Source organism: Syngnathus floridae, chromosome 17, assembly GCF_059516105.1.
Source record: "Syngnathus floridae isolate MCC-2025c chromosome 17, RoL_Sflo_1.0, whole genome shotgun sequence".
NCBI lineage: Eukaryota > Metazoa > Chordata > Actinopteri > Syngnathiformes > Syngnathidae > Syngnathus > Syngnathus floridae.
The window spans coordinates 5,155,029-5,173,608 of NC_142429.1; the positions used below are offsets into that span (position 1 = coordinate 5,155,029).

The 18,580-nt window shown below is 45.8% G+C and overlaps 3 protein-coding genes across 3 annotated transcripts; all 3 read left to right on the top strand.

The window, feature by feature from the left end:
* Positions 1 to 1,159: 1,159 nt before the first annotated feature.
* pirt (phosphoinositide interacting regulator of transient receptor potential channels) lies at positions 1,160 to 2,932 on the top strand. The gene is made up of 2 exons (XM_088358321.1): positions 1,160 to 1,372; positions 2,137 to 2,932. The coding sequence occupies exon 2, from the start codon at positions 2,143 to 2,145 to the stop codon at positions 2,545 to 2,547; it is 405 nt and encodes a 134-aa protein (XP_088214447.1). The 5' UTR covers positions 1,160 to 1,372; positions 2,137 to 2,142; the 3' UTR covers positions 2,548 to 2,932.
* Positions 2,933 to 3,291: 359 nt separating this feature from the next.
* Positions 3,292 to 5,398, top strand: tmem238l (transmembrane protein 238 like). Its single transcript, XM_088356678.1, has one exon. It carries the CDS (start codon positions 3,421 to 3,423, stop codon positions 4,090 to 4,092), a length of 672 nt encoding a protein of 223 aa, XP_088212804.1. The 5' UTR covers positions 3,292 to 3,420; the 3' UTR covers positions 4,093 to 5,398.
* Positions 5,399 to 8,331: 2,933 nt separating this feature from the next.
* Positions 8,332 to 13,803, top strand: foxk2b (forkhead box K2b). Its single transcript, XM_088356676.1, has 9 exons — positions 8,332 to 8,831; positions 9,915 to 10,109; positions 10,182 to 10,335; positions 10,472 to 10,618; positions 10,695 to 10,888; positions 11,004 to 11,206; positions 11,299 to 11,550; positions 11,646 to 11,837; positions 11,928 to 13,803. Exons 1-9 carry the CDS (start codon positions 8,536 to 8,538, stop codon positions 12,089 to 12,091), a joined length of 1,797 nt encoding a protein of 598 aa, XP_088212802.1. The 5' UTR covers positions 8,332 to 8,535; the 3' UTR covers positions 12,092 to 13,803.
* Positions 13,804 to 18,580: the final 4,777 nt, after the last annotated feature.

Below are 18,580 nucleotides of genomic sequence, written 5' to 3' on the forward strand. Positions count from 1 at the left end.
TTAATAGAACAACTAGTGAAGTAAACCCGCACTAGTTTATATGTGTGTTTGATCAAGTCAACTTTTGCAAGGTCACCAGTCGTCAACTACTTGACCATTTTGTGTAACTAGTAATGCAGCTGCACCCCATCTAGCCAGACCCGACTTGTCAAATTCCGTGAATTCGCAGCACTTGAGTTTTTGAGCCAGCCCGAATGTGCCGTTAGATTTTAGCCGCGAGGCAAAGTCGGCAAAGTCACCTTGGTTGCCACGTTGCGTTTCAGGTGATCAATAGCATTGATCGCTAGCTGAGGAATTAGCATGTAAAGTTAATGAAAGAGCCAAACAGGACGTTCTCTGAATGCGATAGCGGTGACGTGCTAACATGTTAGCCTGAGGCGTTGCAGCGTGGTTGCCATGGAAACTATATTAACTTCCCAATCAGCAAGAACATTGTTATAATAAGATAATGCTAATGTGTGCTAACGCTGCAGCTTTGCTTACCTATTGGCTTCGATGCTTTTGCAAAGTCATTGTGAGACTGAATTGTAGACTGACACTTCAGGAACACTACAAACATTCGCAAAAGTCAAATTTTTTAAACGTCCCCTCAAAACATTCTTACGGTAATTTGTGTGTAATTTAGAAACGATTTTATTATAATTTTCAAATCACATCCGTAATGGGCCGTACTGCAATGTATTTGAATGGCAGTGCTGCCCTCTGCTGGATGCTGTATGATGTCACACACGATTGGCATTTTAGCAATTTCAGTTGTGTGTGGGGGGGGTGTCTGTGCGCGTGTTACTTCAACTCTTCTTACGACATAGAAAAAACAATAAAGATAGATAAAAATACAGTAATAAAACACAAACTATTAAAAATATGAAGTTTGAAAAATATTAATGGTGCATATATATTTGTCGTTGTTTAAACAAAAATACGATAAACATATTTATATATAGTCTGCGCATAATATAAAAGTTTAGTTGCTTTGTACTGTGTGTTTGTCAGTGTGTGACTGCAAAGTGTGTCAGCAACATAGATGGGATGATTCCCCCCCCCCCCCCCACCCACACACACACACACACATATCTATATTGACAATAGCTGAAGGCTGTCTGAGGATCAATAATAATCCAAATAACGTCCTTGTTGATATCATGCTGCCATTCCCACAGTTGACGCCTTAGCTGGAAGGTCCATGGACCTCCTTCAGGGATCCAAGTGCCAGAAGGGAGGAAGAGGAGGAGAAAGAGGCAGGAGGAGGGCGGGATGCTGGTGTAACGGGAAGCCTTTCACCACTTTCCGTTGCCTTCCGCCTCTCGCAAACATCATTAAGATTTTCTGATGAAGACTCGCTGAGACGCTTGACGACGACTTTTATCCAAAGGTATGACGATATTTTTCCACATGCAACGCTTATCTGGGATATGCTGCAAATGTTAAGTGAGGATGAGGAGGAGGAGGAGGATGTCATGAGAGGATGTTTGAGCTTCTTCAGTTCAGCGTCAATGTCATGGAAAAGTTTGGCTGCTTTATAATGAACTTAAACATCATTTGTGACAATCAGCCTCCATTTTCCTGCATGGCGCTCATGGGCAAGTGAATCTCCAAGTCTGGTTGTGTGTGGGCTCCCTCTCGTGCAGTTACACGAAATCATTTGGGATTTCATTTAATTTCAAATGCACTTTTTTTGAACATCTGGGAAAATCTTGAATAAGCGGGAATCAACAATCCACATAACCCAGAGGTTGCCCCTCCTCCCATAAAAATCAATAAATATGAAGTGGAGAAAATGGAGAAAAAACATCTGTGAATAGACTACTAGACTGATATATGTTTTCTAGTTCAAAATGTGCGATACTGGTCAGAAACGGGTGTTTTTGGTGAAAAAAAACCCCTGTTGTTTATTAAGGAATGGACAAATTTGAAATCTCTTTTTGGGTTGGTTTTGCCACTTATTTTGTTGTAATTTCTTGAAAGATACTTCAAAATGCTGGAGATAGGCTGTCTTATATAGAGAACGAGATTAATTCAGTGATACATTCACCTACCACTAAAGGAGTTTACAGACCTGACTCTGAGAATCTCCAAGCTGTTGTCTCTAGTTTCCCGGAATTCAGAAGCCAATTTTCTGTTTTTTCATACGTGTAGGACGTGATGGCGGGAAGCCCCGAGAATATCGCCATGGGCGAGAGCATGCTGTCCCAGTCGCGCGACCAGCTGACACCGCCCAGTCGCACGGAGAGTACGGTGTTCAGCCTGTCGCGCAGCGGGTCGCTGTGGACGGCCGAGACGCCGCCGGGCCGGTGCCAGGTCTTCTGGTTCCCCATCCACTTCATGTCGACGGGCGGCGGGTTCCTAGCGTGCGGCGTCATCATCAGCGGCCTCTACTTTGCCGGCCACAGCCGCAAGGTCAGCAACATCCTGGGCCCCGCCCTGGTCTCCATCGGCCTGATGGTCTTCGTGGTGGGCGTGGTCCTCATCCCCATCACCAAGGAGAACCGGAAGCGAGCTTTGAAGAAGCCGCTCGTCTTTCACCGCCAGCCCGCCTTCAACGTGTGAACTCCACCGGGATTTCTATGCAGATTTTTATATAGTACGTTAAACGGTCGAGTCATGTTGGACCCATTTGGACAGTTTCACTTTAGGGGTGTGCTCACTTTTGTTGCTAGACAAATGCGTTTTATTTTTTGCGGGTACAGTCATATCCCGACTATTTGACATTGTAGCAAAGCGTCATTTCTTAAGTGGAAAGCCTTGATCAAATATTTACACAAATGGGAGGGATGTCCTCACTTTTGTGAGCTTGTGTTGAGGTTTGACTTTATTGGCACGGCGCGGAAAGCTGCCAGCAAGGTACTCGGGAATGTTTTCGATGGCAAAGTGCACTTGAGGGCGGGACTAATGCGATACGATCGACTGAATGAATTATTAAACGCTACTTGACATTTCCTCTCCAAATCTCTCGTGAGGCCCAATGAGCGCAGGACGCCAAAGCCCTTCGACGCTAAATAACACCACACGCAAGTGATGCCTGCGCTTTAAATGCTGTCACAAATCACAACAAACAACAGTTCATGGTTTCACATTTATTTCACATGTTGAATCATGCCAAACATGAGATCAAAGGTTAATCTGACTGGTAAATATGATTGTAGAAGACTGCGCGATTTGCATCAATTCAGCCTTGGACAAGTGAGTGTCCACTGCGGTGTTTGAATGCAAATGCAAGTGCACCCCCCCCCCCCCCCCCCTCCTCCCCCGGTCGACGCGTTGACATCCGGGACACACCTTGCAGCTGTTGGCCGTGTGGGCGGGGTCTCCCGTGCGGCAGGTGAGCATCCTCGCCTTCTTCCTCCGTTTGTTCTATTCCTTGGCTTGTCGTCGCCCGTTATTAGGTTTTGCGCGGATGTTTGCTCGTCCTTGGGGATCGTCATGGACGTGAGAAGTTTGGTGGGCAAATGTTTGCCTCTGCTGTTCGCCGGCTTGGCGCTGGACGCCGCCGGCCTGACGCTGCTGCTGGTCGGCGTGTTCGCGAATGTGCGCTCGGCCGACGGCCAGTTCTACGGCGACTTCTTCATCTTCACGGGCGCGGTGATCATCTTTGCCAGTCTAGGCTTTTGGGTCATGTGGTACGCAGGCAACGTGCGTGTCCCGCCTGGCGACGCGCGCGACGGCCGCGCGAAGGGCCTGGCCGCGCGCATCGTGCGGAAGCTCTCCGAGAGGCTCAGCCGAAAGATGGCGAGCACGAAAACGGGTGCGATTACGAGCACGGCCGGTAACGGGCGCGTGCATAACGACGATGATTTGGCGGGAAGATCGAGGCCTCACCAGGCCAGCAGGATCACGTGGGGAAAGGCGACCGTCCACAACAGCAAACAAACCGAGCCCCAAAACGACAACAACTTTGGAAGATACCGCCAGGAAAACAACAACCAGGATGAAAATGGATACGACAACCAAGGCTTCAACCATGAAACTGACCACAACCAGGACAAATACAGCAAAGGATTTCATGAAGACTACCACAAGGAGGAAAACTACAACTACACAGAGGAAGGATACGACACGAAAGCCTATGATGGAAAAGATGAAGCTGAACTGTGACGTGAAATGCACAGCCATGAAAACGACAACAAAGAATCGGATAGAATGAAGGATACGGCAACGAAAGAGGTTAATGTGGACGCAAACTTCGACAAGAATGAAAGTTACAACCTTGAAGGACAAAGTCGTCAACAGCAAGTTTCTGTGGCAACCGGTGACTATTAGCCAATATTTGCCATGTGAGTTTCCATCCTTGTCATGTGACAGCCGGCCGACCGGTTCGGGTTTGTTGACTCAACAGCCACCAGGATCCTCACACAGGAACACACACTAATATGACGTGATTGACAATTTCTCACCAAATGACTGGACATCTAGACGAACACACATACACACTTTGTTTTTTAAGTGATGACGTATGGCGGGTGTGTTACGGAAAATTATGCGACATGCGTTCCTTTGCTATTTTGCTTATTATATTGCTTATGAAACATTTCATAGCATAAATAAGTTAGAAATACAGTAAGCCCGCCTACATCATGGATTTCAAGTTTGCAGTCCCCAAAATTTCACTTTTTATTCATCAATATTGATTTGGACTTACTCATATTGCGTCCAATTGCGTTATTGACCACTAGGTGGTGACATACTTCTGTGAATTGTAAAGAAGAAGAGTGAAAACAGGAAGCTTTTCAAGTGCAGCCTTATTCCTGCTGATTATGGAACGTAAACTCATCAATTGTGCTTTTAAAGTGAAGGAAGTACAGTAATTTAATCATTGGCATGTTATTTATTAATAATTTAAGATGATAATTTGATAGTTTGCGAAAGATGACATTTGTTTAGAGGGATTGCTACGCTCATATTGTTTTAAAAGTGTATTTGAAGGCCTTCAAAGGAAATGCAAGTGCTGTCATTGCTATGGGTGGCTTGGGAACTAAACCCTGTGTAGGATAGAAAATATTTATAAACCTTGTTATGTTGACTGACTGTTGATTGACGGCACGATTGTCACGTCATTCAAAAGCGGAATGGATTCAGGAGGCTGCCAAACAAGTCGGCCCAGCTCAGGAATGAAGAGGCACTTCTTTATGAACTGGCCCTTCCACTCCAGGACTGTTCAGAACTTATGCGAAGTGAGCTCCCAGGGTCAAAAGCAGCCCGCTCGGAATCATCTCGACTCACCGTCGTCTCGGCTCTGCGTCTCGGTGGGGCCATGGTGCCCAACAAATGCACGTCCTTCTTCCTGGCTGTGGCCGTGCTCCTGGATGTGGTGGGCTTCCTCCTGTTCCTGGTGGGCATCTTTGCCTCACTGAGGTACTGGGACTTCTTTGTGTTTTCGGGACCCTTGCTGATCTTCTTGAGCATCTTCCTGTGGATCTTCTGGTACATGGGCGGCCTGCTGGTGCCTGAGGAGGAGCTCGACCTGCTCAAAAATAACCGGGACCTGCCCTAAGGCATCCAGACCAAAGGACGAGATCAGGATGTCATTGTATCGCTTTCTCCGTCAGCGGGGGAGCTGGAAGTTGCATCGTGTGAGGATGTCATACAAAAAGAGTGAAAGGAAGGACCTGAGGAAAACATCTAGAAGGTTCCCAAAAGTGGATTGGAGGAAATTTTTCAATGTGACTCCCGTTGACGTTGATCACACTTCACTCATGAGCTGGAGCTTTTCTCGATATCTTCGATGATATTGTTGACGTTGAGTGGGAAGGATAAAGGGAGCAGATCTCCGTGATGCATTTGGTCTACAATTTTCCTTTGCCCAATTTTGAGGCCAACTCTGGCCCTCTCAAGCCCTCAGACATTTTTGATTAGATTTAATGACTAACAACAACAAAAAACTATCAGCACTCCAAGCAAAATTCACATAGATTGTATAAAGAACTGAAATGTGCAAAATGTTGCAAATGATTGAAAAATACAATTGAAAAAAAGAATGGAAAGCTTGTTAGCTATTATTGCTAAGGTTAGCTTCGTAAACCTTTCTGATGTTTGGTGGGACTTGGTGAGATCTCCAAATCCTGACGTCATGTGTGTCATCATTGCTATGTCATTTTTTTAACAGAACAATTCCATTAAGGAAAAAATTTTGAGCAGACTTGATTTGGTTTAGTGGACCTCAAAATGGAAACGCTTGAGGAATTCATGTGTTATTATTTACATAAAGCGGCTTTGCAGTTTTTTTCCTCCCTTGTTTGTGTCTTCAAAACTTGTCAAACCGGAGTCGCAGGCTTTTACCGAACGAACATCCACCCTCCCCGGAAAAAGGAAACACACCACTTTACCAAAGTGCTGAAATGACCCACCCCCTTTCATAGCAATATTGCTACTTCCTTGTCATCCATGTGGCTTCACAACTGGTCTAAACATTTGGCGGCACGTTTAAAAAAAAAAAAAAAAACTCTGCCTGAACCAGAAGTCGTTGCTTTTTTGTTTTACTTGATGTAGAAGTCAAACTTAACACGTGATGTGTATCATCTGTGGTCAAGATGCGAAACACGTGTTGACATAGAAACACTGTTTTTTAGTGAAAACAACACACCTCAGCAGACATGTGAGGCGACCGGATGTCTCCCGGACATGGCAAGGAGGAGATGAATGTTATTAATGGGCTCCATTTGGGGAGGAAGCGGCCGAGTAATGGATCTCTCGCTCTGATCAAACTATTGCTCGCTTGTCGTCCCAGAGGGACTCCAATGCACCCCGCCCTCCTCTGTTGTGTTTGTAGGTAAAAATGGTTGCTGTGGTGCTGATCATCATCATCATCTTCGTCCCGTTTCATTTAGATGATAATGATGACAGACATGTGGTTTGTGAGAGCTTAGTGACGTGCATAAGCGCTAATGCTAAGTGGGCTGTCACCAGAAGGCCAGCAAAAAAAGAAACAAAACAAAAACAGATGAGACACAAGCTAGTCTTACAGAGATGAGGTCATTGTCCGCTTTTAAGGCAACGCCATTAGCAGGTGAAAGGTTGCTGATGTTTTACAGCCTTTACAAGAACTGATAAAATGTGAAATAAGGAAATATGTCTTCCTAACGTAGTTAAGATTTGATGTCATTCAATTACATGCTGCTATAGACCAATTTTAAAAAAAAAGTGACGACACCAGCAGCAGGTGAAAGGTCATAGATGTTTTACAGCCTACAAGAACTGATAGTGTGAAATAAGGAAATATGTCTTCGTAACGTGCTTAAGATTTGATGTTATTAAGTTAGATGCTGCTAAAGACCAATATAAAAAATTTGTAAATATCAGAACAAATATATTACTTCTTTCTCTAACGTATATATTTTATAATTATTCTGATATAACCGGCATCTGTTTTAAAAAACACATCATGTAATAAATACTTAGAAGCCAAACGACCTAACTAACTAACTAACTGTCATTTCTTTATTTGAATGAAATTAATTTTCAAAATAGCTAATTAAAATTAAGTAGAAATATTCCTAATCGATTCATCGTTTTTGATTCACGCAAAAGTTGTGTAGTACAACAAATATCACCGAACCTACTAATTAATCAGATTGATGCTCCGTTACCAAAAATTGGTTAAAGCGGCCCCATGACGTCACCTCAAATAACATGAAAATGTGTGGCGCCCTCTAGTGACTCATGAAGGCTACCAGCCAACTCCCAGTCTGACAGCACATATCTCCGGTCTGACAGACACACAGCCAGCATTCCATCGTGTTAAAATATTTTTTCTGAGATCATTGTTTTGCAAAAACGACTTTTTTACTGTCAAAAATAATTATTACTATTCCCCCAGTATATTTTTCATCCAACATTCTCAAATTAAACTTCGCGTTAAATTATAACTTTAAAAAAAAAATTCTACATTTAAAGTCAAGTTTCACCTTTCAATTAATCTTTTTAAACATCTTCATCATCATAAATCAAAATAAATCGATTTGTATTGCACTTTTTGTTTGTTTAAAGACACTGTAGTCACATCAATTACAGAAAGCTGAAACATCTACTTCGAGTAATTTGGTGTTTGTTCTTTGTCCCTTACCCGCACTACTGGTTTGACAGATGCTGGTGGTTTTGTGTTTTAATGTTTTGTATTTTGTTTTTGGAACGTTTTGGCGTTGTTTTGTGTCGCCATTCGTCTGTGCCGCTTCACGTCCTCCCATATGTGCAGACAGACAGTGCCCCCCAACCGATCTTGAACGTGTCCTCGGATTACTCCTCGCGTCCGATTGGTCGAGTTTTCGGGGCTGCATCACTGTCCTCGCACCCAATTGGCCGAGGGCGCCGTCAGTCTACTGTCATTCACGCCTCCTCCCTGGCGTTAGGTAGCACGTCTCGACGGCGTTAGCCTTTCTCTCGGCGGTGGGTCGGAGCCGCTGTCCCCGGCCTCGCATGTTCCCCTCCAAATTCTGCTTTTAAATTCGATGCCCCGTTGGTAGGCCGGCTCGCTTTCGGCCTCCACTGCGTAGCCCCCTCCCACTCGTGTTTATTTCATTTTGCCGCCCGCCCATTGCGTTGATCATGGCTGCGGTGAGCGGCTCGTCCGGGCCGGTTGCGCGGCTCGAGGGCCGCGAGTTCGAGTATCTGATGAAGAAGCGCTCGGTGAGCATCGGGCGCAACTCGTCGCAGGGTTCCGTGGACGTCAGCATGGGTCACTCGAGCTTCATCTCGCGGCGGCACCTGGAGATCTTCACCGCCAGTGATGACGGCGGAGGTGGAGGGGGCGACTTCTATCTGCGCTGCCTGGGCAAAAACGGGGTGTTCGTGGACGGGGTGTTCCTTCGCCGGGGCGCCGCTCCGCTGCCGCTGCCGCCGATGTAAGTAGTGCTAATCCCTCGCCTCTTGCATCATGTGGATGCTACGCTAGTTAGCCACGCAAAATAAAGCAACATGTTTTGCGGTGTTAGGGTTTGCATTTTTTGGGAGAGGGGGGGCAGCACGTGTATTAGCTTGTTAGCCGCGATGTGTCTCCTTCCTCCATCGTCTTTGTTGACATTCTTGTTAGCCACGTTAGCACTTAGCTGCTGCTTCCCGGCCTAGATCGCGTGTGTGAGGCTGGCGGCCTATTGTTGCCTCACGAACGCTTATTCATCTACTAGAGATGGGTTTTTTTTTGTCGGAAGACGTGTCGGTGTTATTGAAGCAAATGTGTTGGTTAACATTAGCTGGGTAGTGCTGTGTTTTTGTGAATGGAGGCCGTTGGACGTAAACAAACCAAACTTGTCTCCGCCCCAGTTCACGCACACACCCTTTTACAAGAACCACTGTTTAACAAGGAAACATATTTGACGTTTGCAATAGCGTTTGCCACAACTGTCTTGGCATGGGTGACATGTCTGAAAATCAGAACTATGTTCAGGTGTTTTGCATGGGGGGTTATTTGGGTAGAAAAGTCAAAGCTTTTATGACTGCTGCTTTGGGTTGCTGAGATTCTCGAATCTAGATTATGATGACCTGGAAATTCCTATGAGTCATCATTCAAAATATAGCATAGCCTGAATATATACCATTTTCAATACATAGTAATTTTTTCCACTTGGTTACCCTTGTTGGAATGTTTAATGCCATGGCACAGCCAAGTGTGTTTGGCCCCAGTTGACTGTTTGTGTTAACTAGCTGGATAATAAATATTGTGCCAAGACATCACTTATGTTAATATTAACATCAGTTGAATCATGAATAATATTCCTCTTTTATTGTGTATCTTCAAAACATTTTTTCTAAATTTCTTACAAATTCCAAATATGGTGAAACTAAAATAATATCCATGTCATATAGATTTATTATCAAGACTTGAGAGCTCTCAACCCCAAAATAAATTTTGATCTGGTTAATTGATGGGACATTGGATAGCATAATTGATCCTAAAAAAAAAAATGTTGGCTTTGTCATCTGCTCAGGTGCACGTTCAGGTTCCCCAGCACCAACATCAAGATCACCTTCACGGCACTGTCCAGCGGCAGGAAGACGAGGCGCGAAGCCCCCGAGTCGCCCGTCAAGCCGGCGCAGCCGCACTTTGCGCCGCTCACCATTAACATTCCCGACAACCTCGCCCACCTCATGAGTCCGCTGCCCTCGCCCACTGGAACCATCAGGTAAGCCCCGCTTTGAAATGTCTCACCTGACCTTGGTGTGAGGCTGACTGTGACGTGTGTTATTCTTGTCAGCGCGGCAAACTCATGCCCGTCCAGCCCCCGGGGGGCCGGCTCGTCGGGTTACCGCATGGGGGGCCGCATGGTGAGTTCGGCCGAATTGCAGCTGATCAACGACAACTCTCAGCCCGAGAACGACAAGGACGCGTCGGGCGAGGACAGTCCTAAGGTGAGAGTCCTGCAGAGCGCCTACGAGGCACAACTTTATGTTGTTTAAAGGCTGAAGTGGTAAGATAAGTTTGAAATGATGTTAAAGTTGTAGTTGTTGTAACACTTTGCTGAAGTCGAGGCATGTGTTTGGTCAGGACGACTCCAAGCCACCCTACTCGTACGCCCAGCTGATTGTTCAGGCCATCACGCTGGCGCAGGACAAGCAGCTGACGCTCAACGGGATCTACAACCACATCACCAAGAACTACCCCTACTACAGAACCGCAGACAAGGGCTGGCAGGTGCATTTAATTGACGGCGCCGCTCGAGCAATGCCCCCGCTCACGTCCTGGCTGACTTCTTTCTTCACTGCCGCAGAACTCCATCCGCCACAACCTGTCGCTGAACCGTTACTTCATCAAGGTGGCGCGCTCGCAGGAGGAGCCCGGCAAAGGTTCCTTCTGGAGGATAGACCCGTCCTCCGAAGGCAAGCTGGTCGATCAGGCCTTCAGGAAACGACGGCCCCGCGGCGTCCCCTGCTTCAGGATCCCGCATGGGCCCCTCTCCTCCAGGTAAGCCTGCCAACGGACTTGGGTACCACCGCAGCAGAACACGGTTTTTAAGAAAATTCTAAAGAATCTGTCTTTGTCTCGGTTAAGTGGATTGATTACCCGTTTGTTCCGTCAGGAGCGCCCCGGCCTCTCCCAACCACTCAGGGGTGCTATCGGCTCACTCCAGCGGCATGCAGACCCCCGACAGCTTGTCCCGAGAGGGCTCCCCGGTCCCCATGGAGGTGGACTCCTCCTCCGTAGCCCCCGCTGCCCCCACCGCGGTGGTCCAACCCAAGCTGGCTGTCATCCAAGAAGCTCGCTTTGCACAGAACACTCCGGGTTGGTTTCGGGGTCATCTTCCACTTGTGGCTCTCACTTTCATTCGTGTATGTGATAATTAATTGACTGTCAACATATTGAACTGATCGCAGGCTCTCCAGTCGGCAACCAGCCGGTGCTCATCGCTCTGCAGGGTCAGCTACCTCAAAGCTTGAAGCCGGTCGCCTACACCATGGCGTCTCCGGTCAGCACCAGCTCCTCCCAGCCGGTTCCAACGGTCCAGACGGTCCACGTGCTGCAGCAGATCCCTGCCGGCGCCACCGCTGTCATCGCGCAGCCGGCCACTGTCATCGGCAAGAACGAACTGCAGCTACAGGAGAATGGAGAGCGTGCTGACAGCAAAGGTGGGTGAAAAAAAAACGTGTCAAATCTGGACTGCAAAGGACTGACAAAAACCAATAAACAGCCACTGACCTTCAAAATGTGGGTGTGGTCGCAGTGAAAGTGGAGGCGGTGCCCAGTGTGACAGCCACGGGCGCAGTGGGCAGGATCATCCAGACTTCAGCGGCGTCCGGGCCCCTGCAGACTGTCGCCATCCTTGGTCAGCACCAGTTGCCCATCAAGACCATCACGCAGAACGGAAACCACAGCGTCACCGCCGCCATACAGAGCAACGCTCACAACACCTCCAGTACGTCCCCAAGCCTTCCCCCACTGCCCAACATAAACGGCGCTCGGCTCTGCTGAACAGATCTAACTCGAGGCCGGTTTTGTTGTTTAGGTCCGTCCGTGGCCAGCCCGCTTCACCTGCTCGCTGACCATGCCTCTGCCTCGGCGTCGTTGCCCACCATCAAGCGGCAGAATGGCGACCCGCAGGTGCCGCCGGACGCCAAACGGGCCAAAACGGAGGACGAGGCAAGGCCGGCCGACAACGGTAACAACTAAGCTCCTTAACGGAACACCCCCACACCCCCACCCGGCACCGCAAAGCGAACCCCCCACACCACCGCACCACCACCAAGATCCTTTTTTTTTTTTTTTTTTTTCCCCCATGTTTCTAGACCCCCAAACGGGCGGAACATTTCTGGTTGAGTTTCGGAACATTTCCCGGAAATTTCTGAAAAATTCCAGGTACACTTCTGGAAGTCTTCTTGGTACATTTTTTAACAACATCTGGCAACTACCTGGAAAATTTTCAGTAAATTTCTGGAAATTCTTTGGTTAATTTCAGGTATGTTTTCGATAAATTTCTGGGAAGTTTTCAGTGCATTCCTGGAAAGTATTTTTTGGGTTTTTGTGTAGTTAATTACTGGAAGGTTTTGGGGAAATTTCCATGGGAAATTCATCTGCGAAGTTTTGGAAATATTCCGAATTGTAAAGTTTTCATGGGAATGAATAGCTGAGAATTGTGGATGATTTCATTGGCGATTGTATCGCATTCAAGCATAAATATGATCTTTTTTGGCAGACGTCCGTTCAAATTTGATAGCTATCTTTGCCCGCATGTGAGGGCATCACAGTACAAAGCGAGCCCTGCTGCTACAATTTTGAAAATGCACACGTAATTTAACAAACAGCGTGGCACCAAAACACTACTCTCATATTTGTTTGGAAAAAAATTTTGGCTAAAAACTTCTGGGTTCTCATGAATGCGACCAGTCCATTTCTAAGGACTTCCACTTATGCCTTTCCGTGACGCTTCCACTCAATCTGTTGTTGATGACGCAACAGGAAAAGCTCATTGGCTACTTCCTGTCGCCGTGGCGACACTTCAAACCGGCTGCTCTGAAACGGAAGCAGCCAAATTAGCTTGGAGTGTCATCAGCAGGAAGGCATACAAGTGGACATCGTTGGAAATGTCATTTTCTGTTAATTCCCACGGAAAGTTTAGAAAATTTCGGAAATTTTGCAAACCCGCTTGTCTCGCCTGAGGTGCCAAAAGAGTAGCGAAGAGAAAAAAAACAAAAAAAAAATAGAGTGGTGTCAAACGGACAGGCCAAACACGAGCGCCTTAAATCCAGCTTAGCGCCACCCCTCTGTCGCATCTACCTCAGCAGAACGGAGACCCACCCCCACCCCATAAAAAGCCCCTCCCCTCATGAACTTTTTCATCCAGACCGGCCAGGCTGCGAGGGTGGCGGCCATCTTACAAAAACAGCCACACAATCAGAGAATGGGATTCTGGAAAAGGTCACGTTTGGCAGCTAGCCGTTCAACTCGCAACTTCTTATCCCGCAACAGCGCCACTGTGTGGAACGGAGGGCGTTTTCTTTCCTTCCTTTGATTTCATTTCCAACAAAACACACAAGCTTGTTGAAAAACCTGGAAACCTAGCCACATTGGAGGACTTCAACAAAGACCAATCATGCATGAAAAAGAAAGAAGGAAAAAACATACCTGCACTTGATTCAATGTTTGTCATCTTCTTTTTCTTTTAATTACCCTGTCATCTCCTTTTTTCACGCTTCGTCTTACTCTAGCTGGCAGAAAAAAAAAGAAAAACAAAGGAACCCCCAAGTTTTGCGCCATAATTGAGTCAATCGCGCCCCCTCTGCGAGATTCCGATTGTCCACGTCCCAAACAAAGAAGAAGAAAAAAAACATGTTTGTTCAGCCACAGTGGAGAAATGCTTTTTTAAAATAAATTAATTTAAAGTCTTTTTTGTCACTGTTTTTTAAAAAAGAATATTTGTATCACAACCATCTGCAGTCATTGGACCAATTTCCTCCAGCTGGGGACACTGGGGCCAAGCTCGGGGTGAGATTCTCACTTTTTGGGGGGGAAATTATCAGTGGTAGTATTAGTATTAATGCTACAAATAGGCCAGGTATTTCAGTAAGGTTGAAATGTGTGTGTGAAATTGTCTAATATAAATAGAAATGTGAAAGTAATATTCTCCATAATTAAATCAATTACTTGAGAAGATGAAATAAATTATTCCTAATGATTTGTTTTTTTTGTAATTAAATTCACCAGTTATTCAAAGGAAAAACATGAAAAGAAATAGCCGATTTTAGAAATGTCCAAAAAATAGTGAGCAGTGGTGGCACACTGGTTAGCACGACCGTCTCACAGTTAGGAGGGTGTGGGGTCGATTCCATCTCTGGCCCTCCATGTGTGGAGTTTGCATGTTCTCCCCGTGCACGCGTGGGTTTTCTCCGGGCACTCTGGCTTCCCCCCACATCGCAAAAACATGCTTGGTATACAGATTGAGGGATGGATGGATGGATATTCATTCTTCAATTCGTGGTTGATGTGATGAAACCACAGATGATTATTTTTACAACTCTGTTTTAAATCACATGTTGTGTCGAAAGCATTATAATCGTTCAATTTTAAATCACTTCGTGGTGCCATGTCAAGCTAAATACTAATGACGTGAGTAGATTGTTTCTGTCTCGTCCTCATATGGCCACATGAGGGCGCCAAAGTCGGTTGAGCTGCACTCTAATTTTTTTTTTTTTTTGGGCGAGACGTAAACTGTGGACTCCATTACCACAAATCCTTTCGGAGTGAATCTTTTACTCATGCCCGAGTCCCCACTCACAAATATTACCAATATTTGTAAAATGACACCCAAGCTAAATTGAAAATTTGTGTCGTTTCTTTTGACAGTATAGGGCCAAATCTAACTAGTAGCGGATTGTAGGCAGCAATGTGGGCTGTTGCGAGTTCACTGCTCACGCAGTCGCCATGACGACCGCTCGTTGGCATCATTTGCATCCTTTAACAGCAGCAAGCAGACCTGTTTGTGGAGGTGGCGTCTCCTTGGCAACTGGGCTCGATGTAATATGAGGCGGGGGGGGGGGGTCATTCACAAAAGACCAACCAACACATTTCGAATCTTAGAACAACGTTGTATTGCTTTTGTAACCCCCACCATCCCCGTGTCAAAATTCTCCGTTGCATATAGTTTCACATGGTCTTCACATAGATGAATGTTATTAATGATCACAAACAATAACATAATGAAAAGTACATCGAGCAAATGTCCCCTTTCCATTTATAGCAGAGCTTAGTGTTAATCATCAGCCAAGAAGTGACATTATCTCACAAGACATGTTTGTTTTTTTTCTGGGACAAAATGGCCGCGAAAAGGTTGAAAGGCCAAAAGCAGGTCAAACTATTTCCGGTAATCCTCTAAGTCGTCTCTTGACACAAATAACTGCCATGACAAAAGTGGAAGACAAGAGCATGCTGTGAACACTAAATAGCTGCATTCTATTTTCAGGAGACCGATCCCATTGCGTGTTTTCTCTCCTTGTGTTTGAATGAGAGAAAATTTAGCAAAAACGATGGTGACCACACTGCTGGACACTTACTTAGGGACACCAGCATTTAATTAGGGACACTGGCTCAAGGCAATCAATGCAAACAAAAAAAAATCATCAAAATATTGAGTCTAATTAATTTGAATTTATCAATGCGGTTTTTTTTTCCCCTCAATTCCCAACGTGTCCCAAGGAAACATAAGACTCACAAGAGCCACCACATTCCTGTTCCGGAGGCCTAGGGATCGGCCGGGGCCTCTCCGACCTTGCTCCTTTAAGCACATTTACGGGGCGCACCAAAGTTCGCAACGGATCCGGCGACACACCGCGCGTGGCTTCCCACGCGCGCAGTCCGCTCCGCGTGATCCATTCCGGTCGGTAGGAAAATCCGCGTCCGGGTTTTGCGAGAGGTTTGTTCCCTTCTTGGAAAGTAGGTCACTGTTTGCTTTGTATTATTCAGCAAGTCGAGCAAAACTCCAGCGAACTGCCAGCCCGCCGCGCCCCACACATGCACGCGCACATGACACAAAATGAATGCTCGGTCCAGAGAGACTCGATAGGACTGTCACGCTCGCTACACGCAGCACACACGCACACACTACTGTACACAATGACGACTCACAACATGTACACAAGTCATTCATATATTTTACAACACAAAACATTTAATATACAATACACATGCTATCAGGTATGCTTTCGAAGGAACTGTTAATGTATGTAAGGTGTCAAATGGAGGTCTCAAGTCACAGTTCGGGTTCACAGATAATTTCAGGTCAATGTTTAGATCTTTAAAATTAAGGTTTCAAGCCAGAGTTGACATGAAGTCCTTTCTTTGTGGCTTTCTTTTTTATTTCTCTGGTTTTCCTCCTTCCTTATTTTCTCTTGGTATTCTGTCTTTCTTTTTTTGTTTTTGTCGCTTAGTTTGAGCCAGTCCGGAATCCTACATGGAATGTGAGCCTGTTACGTAACCGCCAGGATACTCTGAGGCTTTTTTTGGCGCTCCCTCTGTCTCCACGCACGCAACCACGACAAGACGCTCAGCTACGGTTAACATAAAAAAAGACCAACTGGATCAAATATGTCAACAAAAATAAAACATCCGATAACATTTTTTAACCTTTTTTTGTCATTTAGCCAATGGGTTGCATTGTCATCTGTCACTTTGAGTGACGGACATCTGCTGACAAAATCCTGCGTTTGCTGATAACGTTTTAGCGGTGTGCTCGCTAACCTTTACGTTGCCCTTTAAAGTGCAAAATGCGTTGATTGAAATGCTAATCAACTCAAAAGGTTAGCATTCAAAGGGCCAGCAAAAATTAATTGTGGCTACTGCTAACTACACTTTGTTCAATTCTCATCCAAAAGAAAGGCCACCAACATATTGCATGAAAATCATACAGAGGCCAAAAAAAACAGTGAAGTAAAAAGACGCCCCAAAGAAAAAGACACCTAGTCAAAGAGACATTGGGACAAGTAGACTAATAGACAGCTAGCCAAGTACACGTCCGTTGTTGTTTGCTAGCGTGCTACGCCGGCATCAGCCGCCACTTAGTGGTGGTGCATGCATGCTGCAGCGCATTCACTTCTGTTAGCCGCCAACGCTTTATGAGCATCCAAACCACGACGCATTGGTCTCGCTGGCAAGGCGGTGATTGTTAATATGACGCTTACAAAAGTGTTCCTGCGTCTTTTATTGTGATTAGAAAGTTTTGGCCAATCGGCGAGCAGAATCAAGTTCACAAAACTGGACAAACTCATAACCAAGATGGCGGCGCCGGTTAAAAGGTTTGACCCAGCAGGAATTTTGGGTGTTGTACTTGTGGGAAAAGGTGGCATGGGGCGTGTTTGCCACGCTGTCATGTTATGATATCACGCTTTAAAGTCACACCAATGTCATGTTATGAGGTCACATTATAAAAACTAACCTTCGATTAATCGTTGCACCTTTAATTATACTGTATTTAAATGTATGTAAATGTAATCGCAGTGACATAAAAAAAAAAACGCCAATAATATTAATATTTTTGTGATAGTTTCTGGGAAAATTATACGCTGTGGGCTTAGTGTTATTGTAAACACCATTATGATGTCATCAACGTGAAAATCATTCATAACAACTTCAAATCTTCCAGCGCTCTCATGTCAGAATAAATAAATAAATAAATAAGCCAATCCAAATACTCCCACAAGCGCTGTGTCCTCAGATGACAGCCGTGGCTTTTGTTGTCGGGAGAGGAAGCGCAGCGGGAGACTGGTCGGTCGACATGTGTTTGCAAACGTGTCGCCCAGCACTCACCGCATGTGACTCCGTGTGTGTGCGCGTCTGGCGGGGCGCCGCCCTCACACACGCACTTCCATGCTAATTTCCCTTAGCCCGCCTATGGCGTTTTACATAATGCCCTAGCATCAAGCTAGCAGACTTATGCTAAAATTAGCTTGGACATTCGGATTGTTAGATGGGAAATGTTTGCCTTTTGTTCTGTGGTTTCACAACATCAACAAGCCTATTTCTCTAACCACACGCTTCATTTAAACAAACATTTATCCCCTTTGATGAAGATTGGATCTCTGGGAGCCCATCACGAGGTGCCAGCTAAATGGAACCGCCTGTTGCAGCTTCGCCACTCGGGACTGGTCGCAGGAGGGCGACTGAGTGGCTGGAATTGTAGCGCGTTGCATAACAGCGGCGCCTTGTAGGACTTTTTGGCCCAAGGGTTACCCGGGACAGATTATTGGTGTGGAGATGCGCAGCCTATAAAGCGCAATTTGAAGTGCAATCTTCATTTCAGATAACTTTTAAAAAACAAAACAGTACTTTCAGGATTATTTGCAATTTGAATTTTCTACCTTTTGAAAAAAAAGTATGCTTCACCTAAAGGTTTTGTGTGTATGTGTGTGTGTATGTGTGTGCGTGTGTGTGTGTTGACTTGTTGTATTGTTGTGGCTCCCGAGAAGGAGGAGGCGTGACAGATTCAAGCTCATCAGCGGATGATCGGTCCCACACAAACGCCAGCTTTGTTTTTGTCATGTGTCTCATCATAAGCCTCAAGGCGCCAAGCTAAGCTTCGCTAACCATGTGGTTCTTTGCCATGGATTTTCACACCGTTCGCTATGTCAGTACTTCCGCATCATTGCCATCATCTTTATTCAAAAGTCTGCA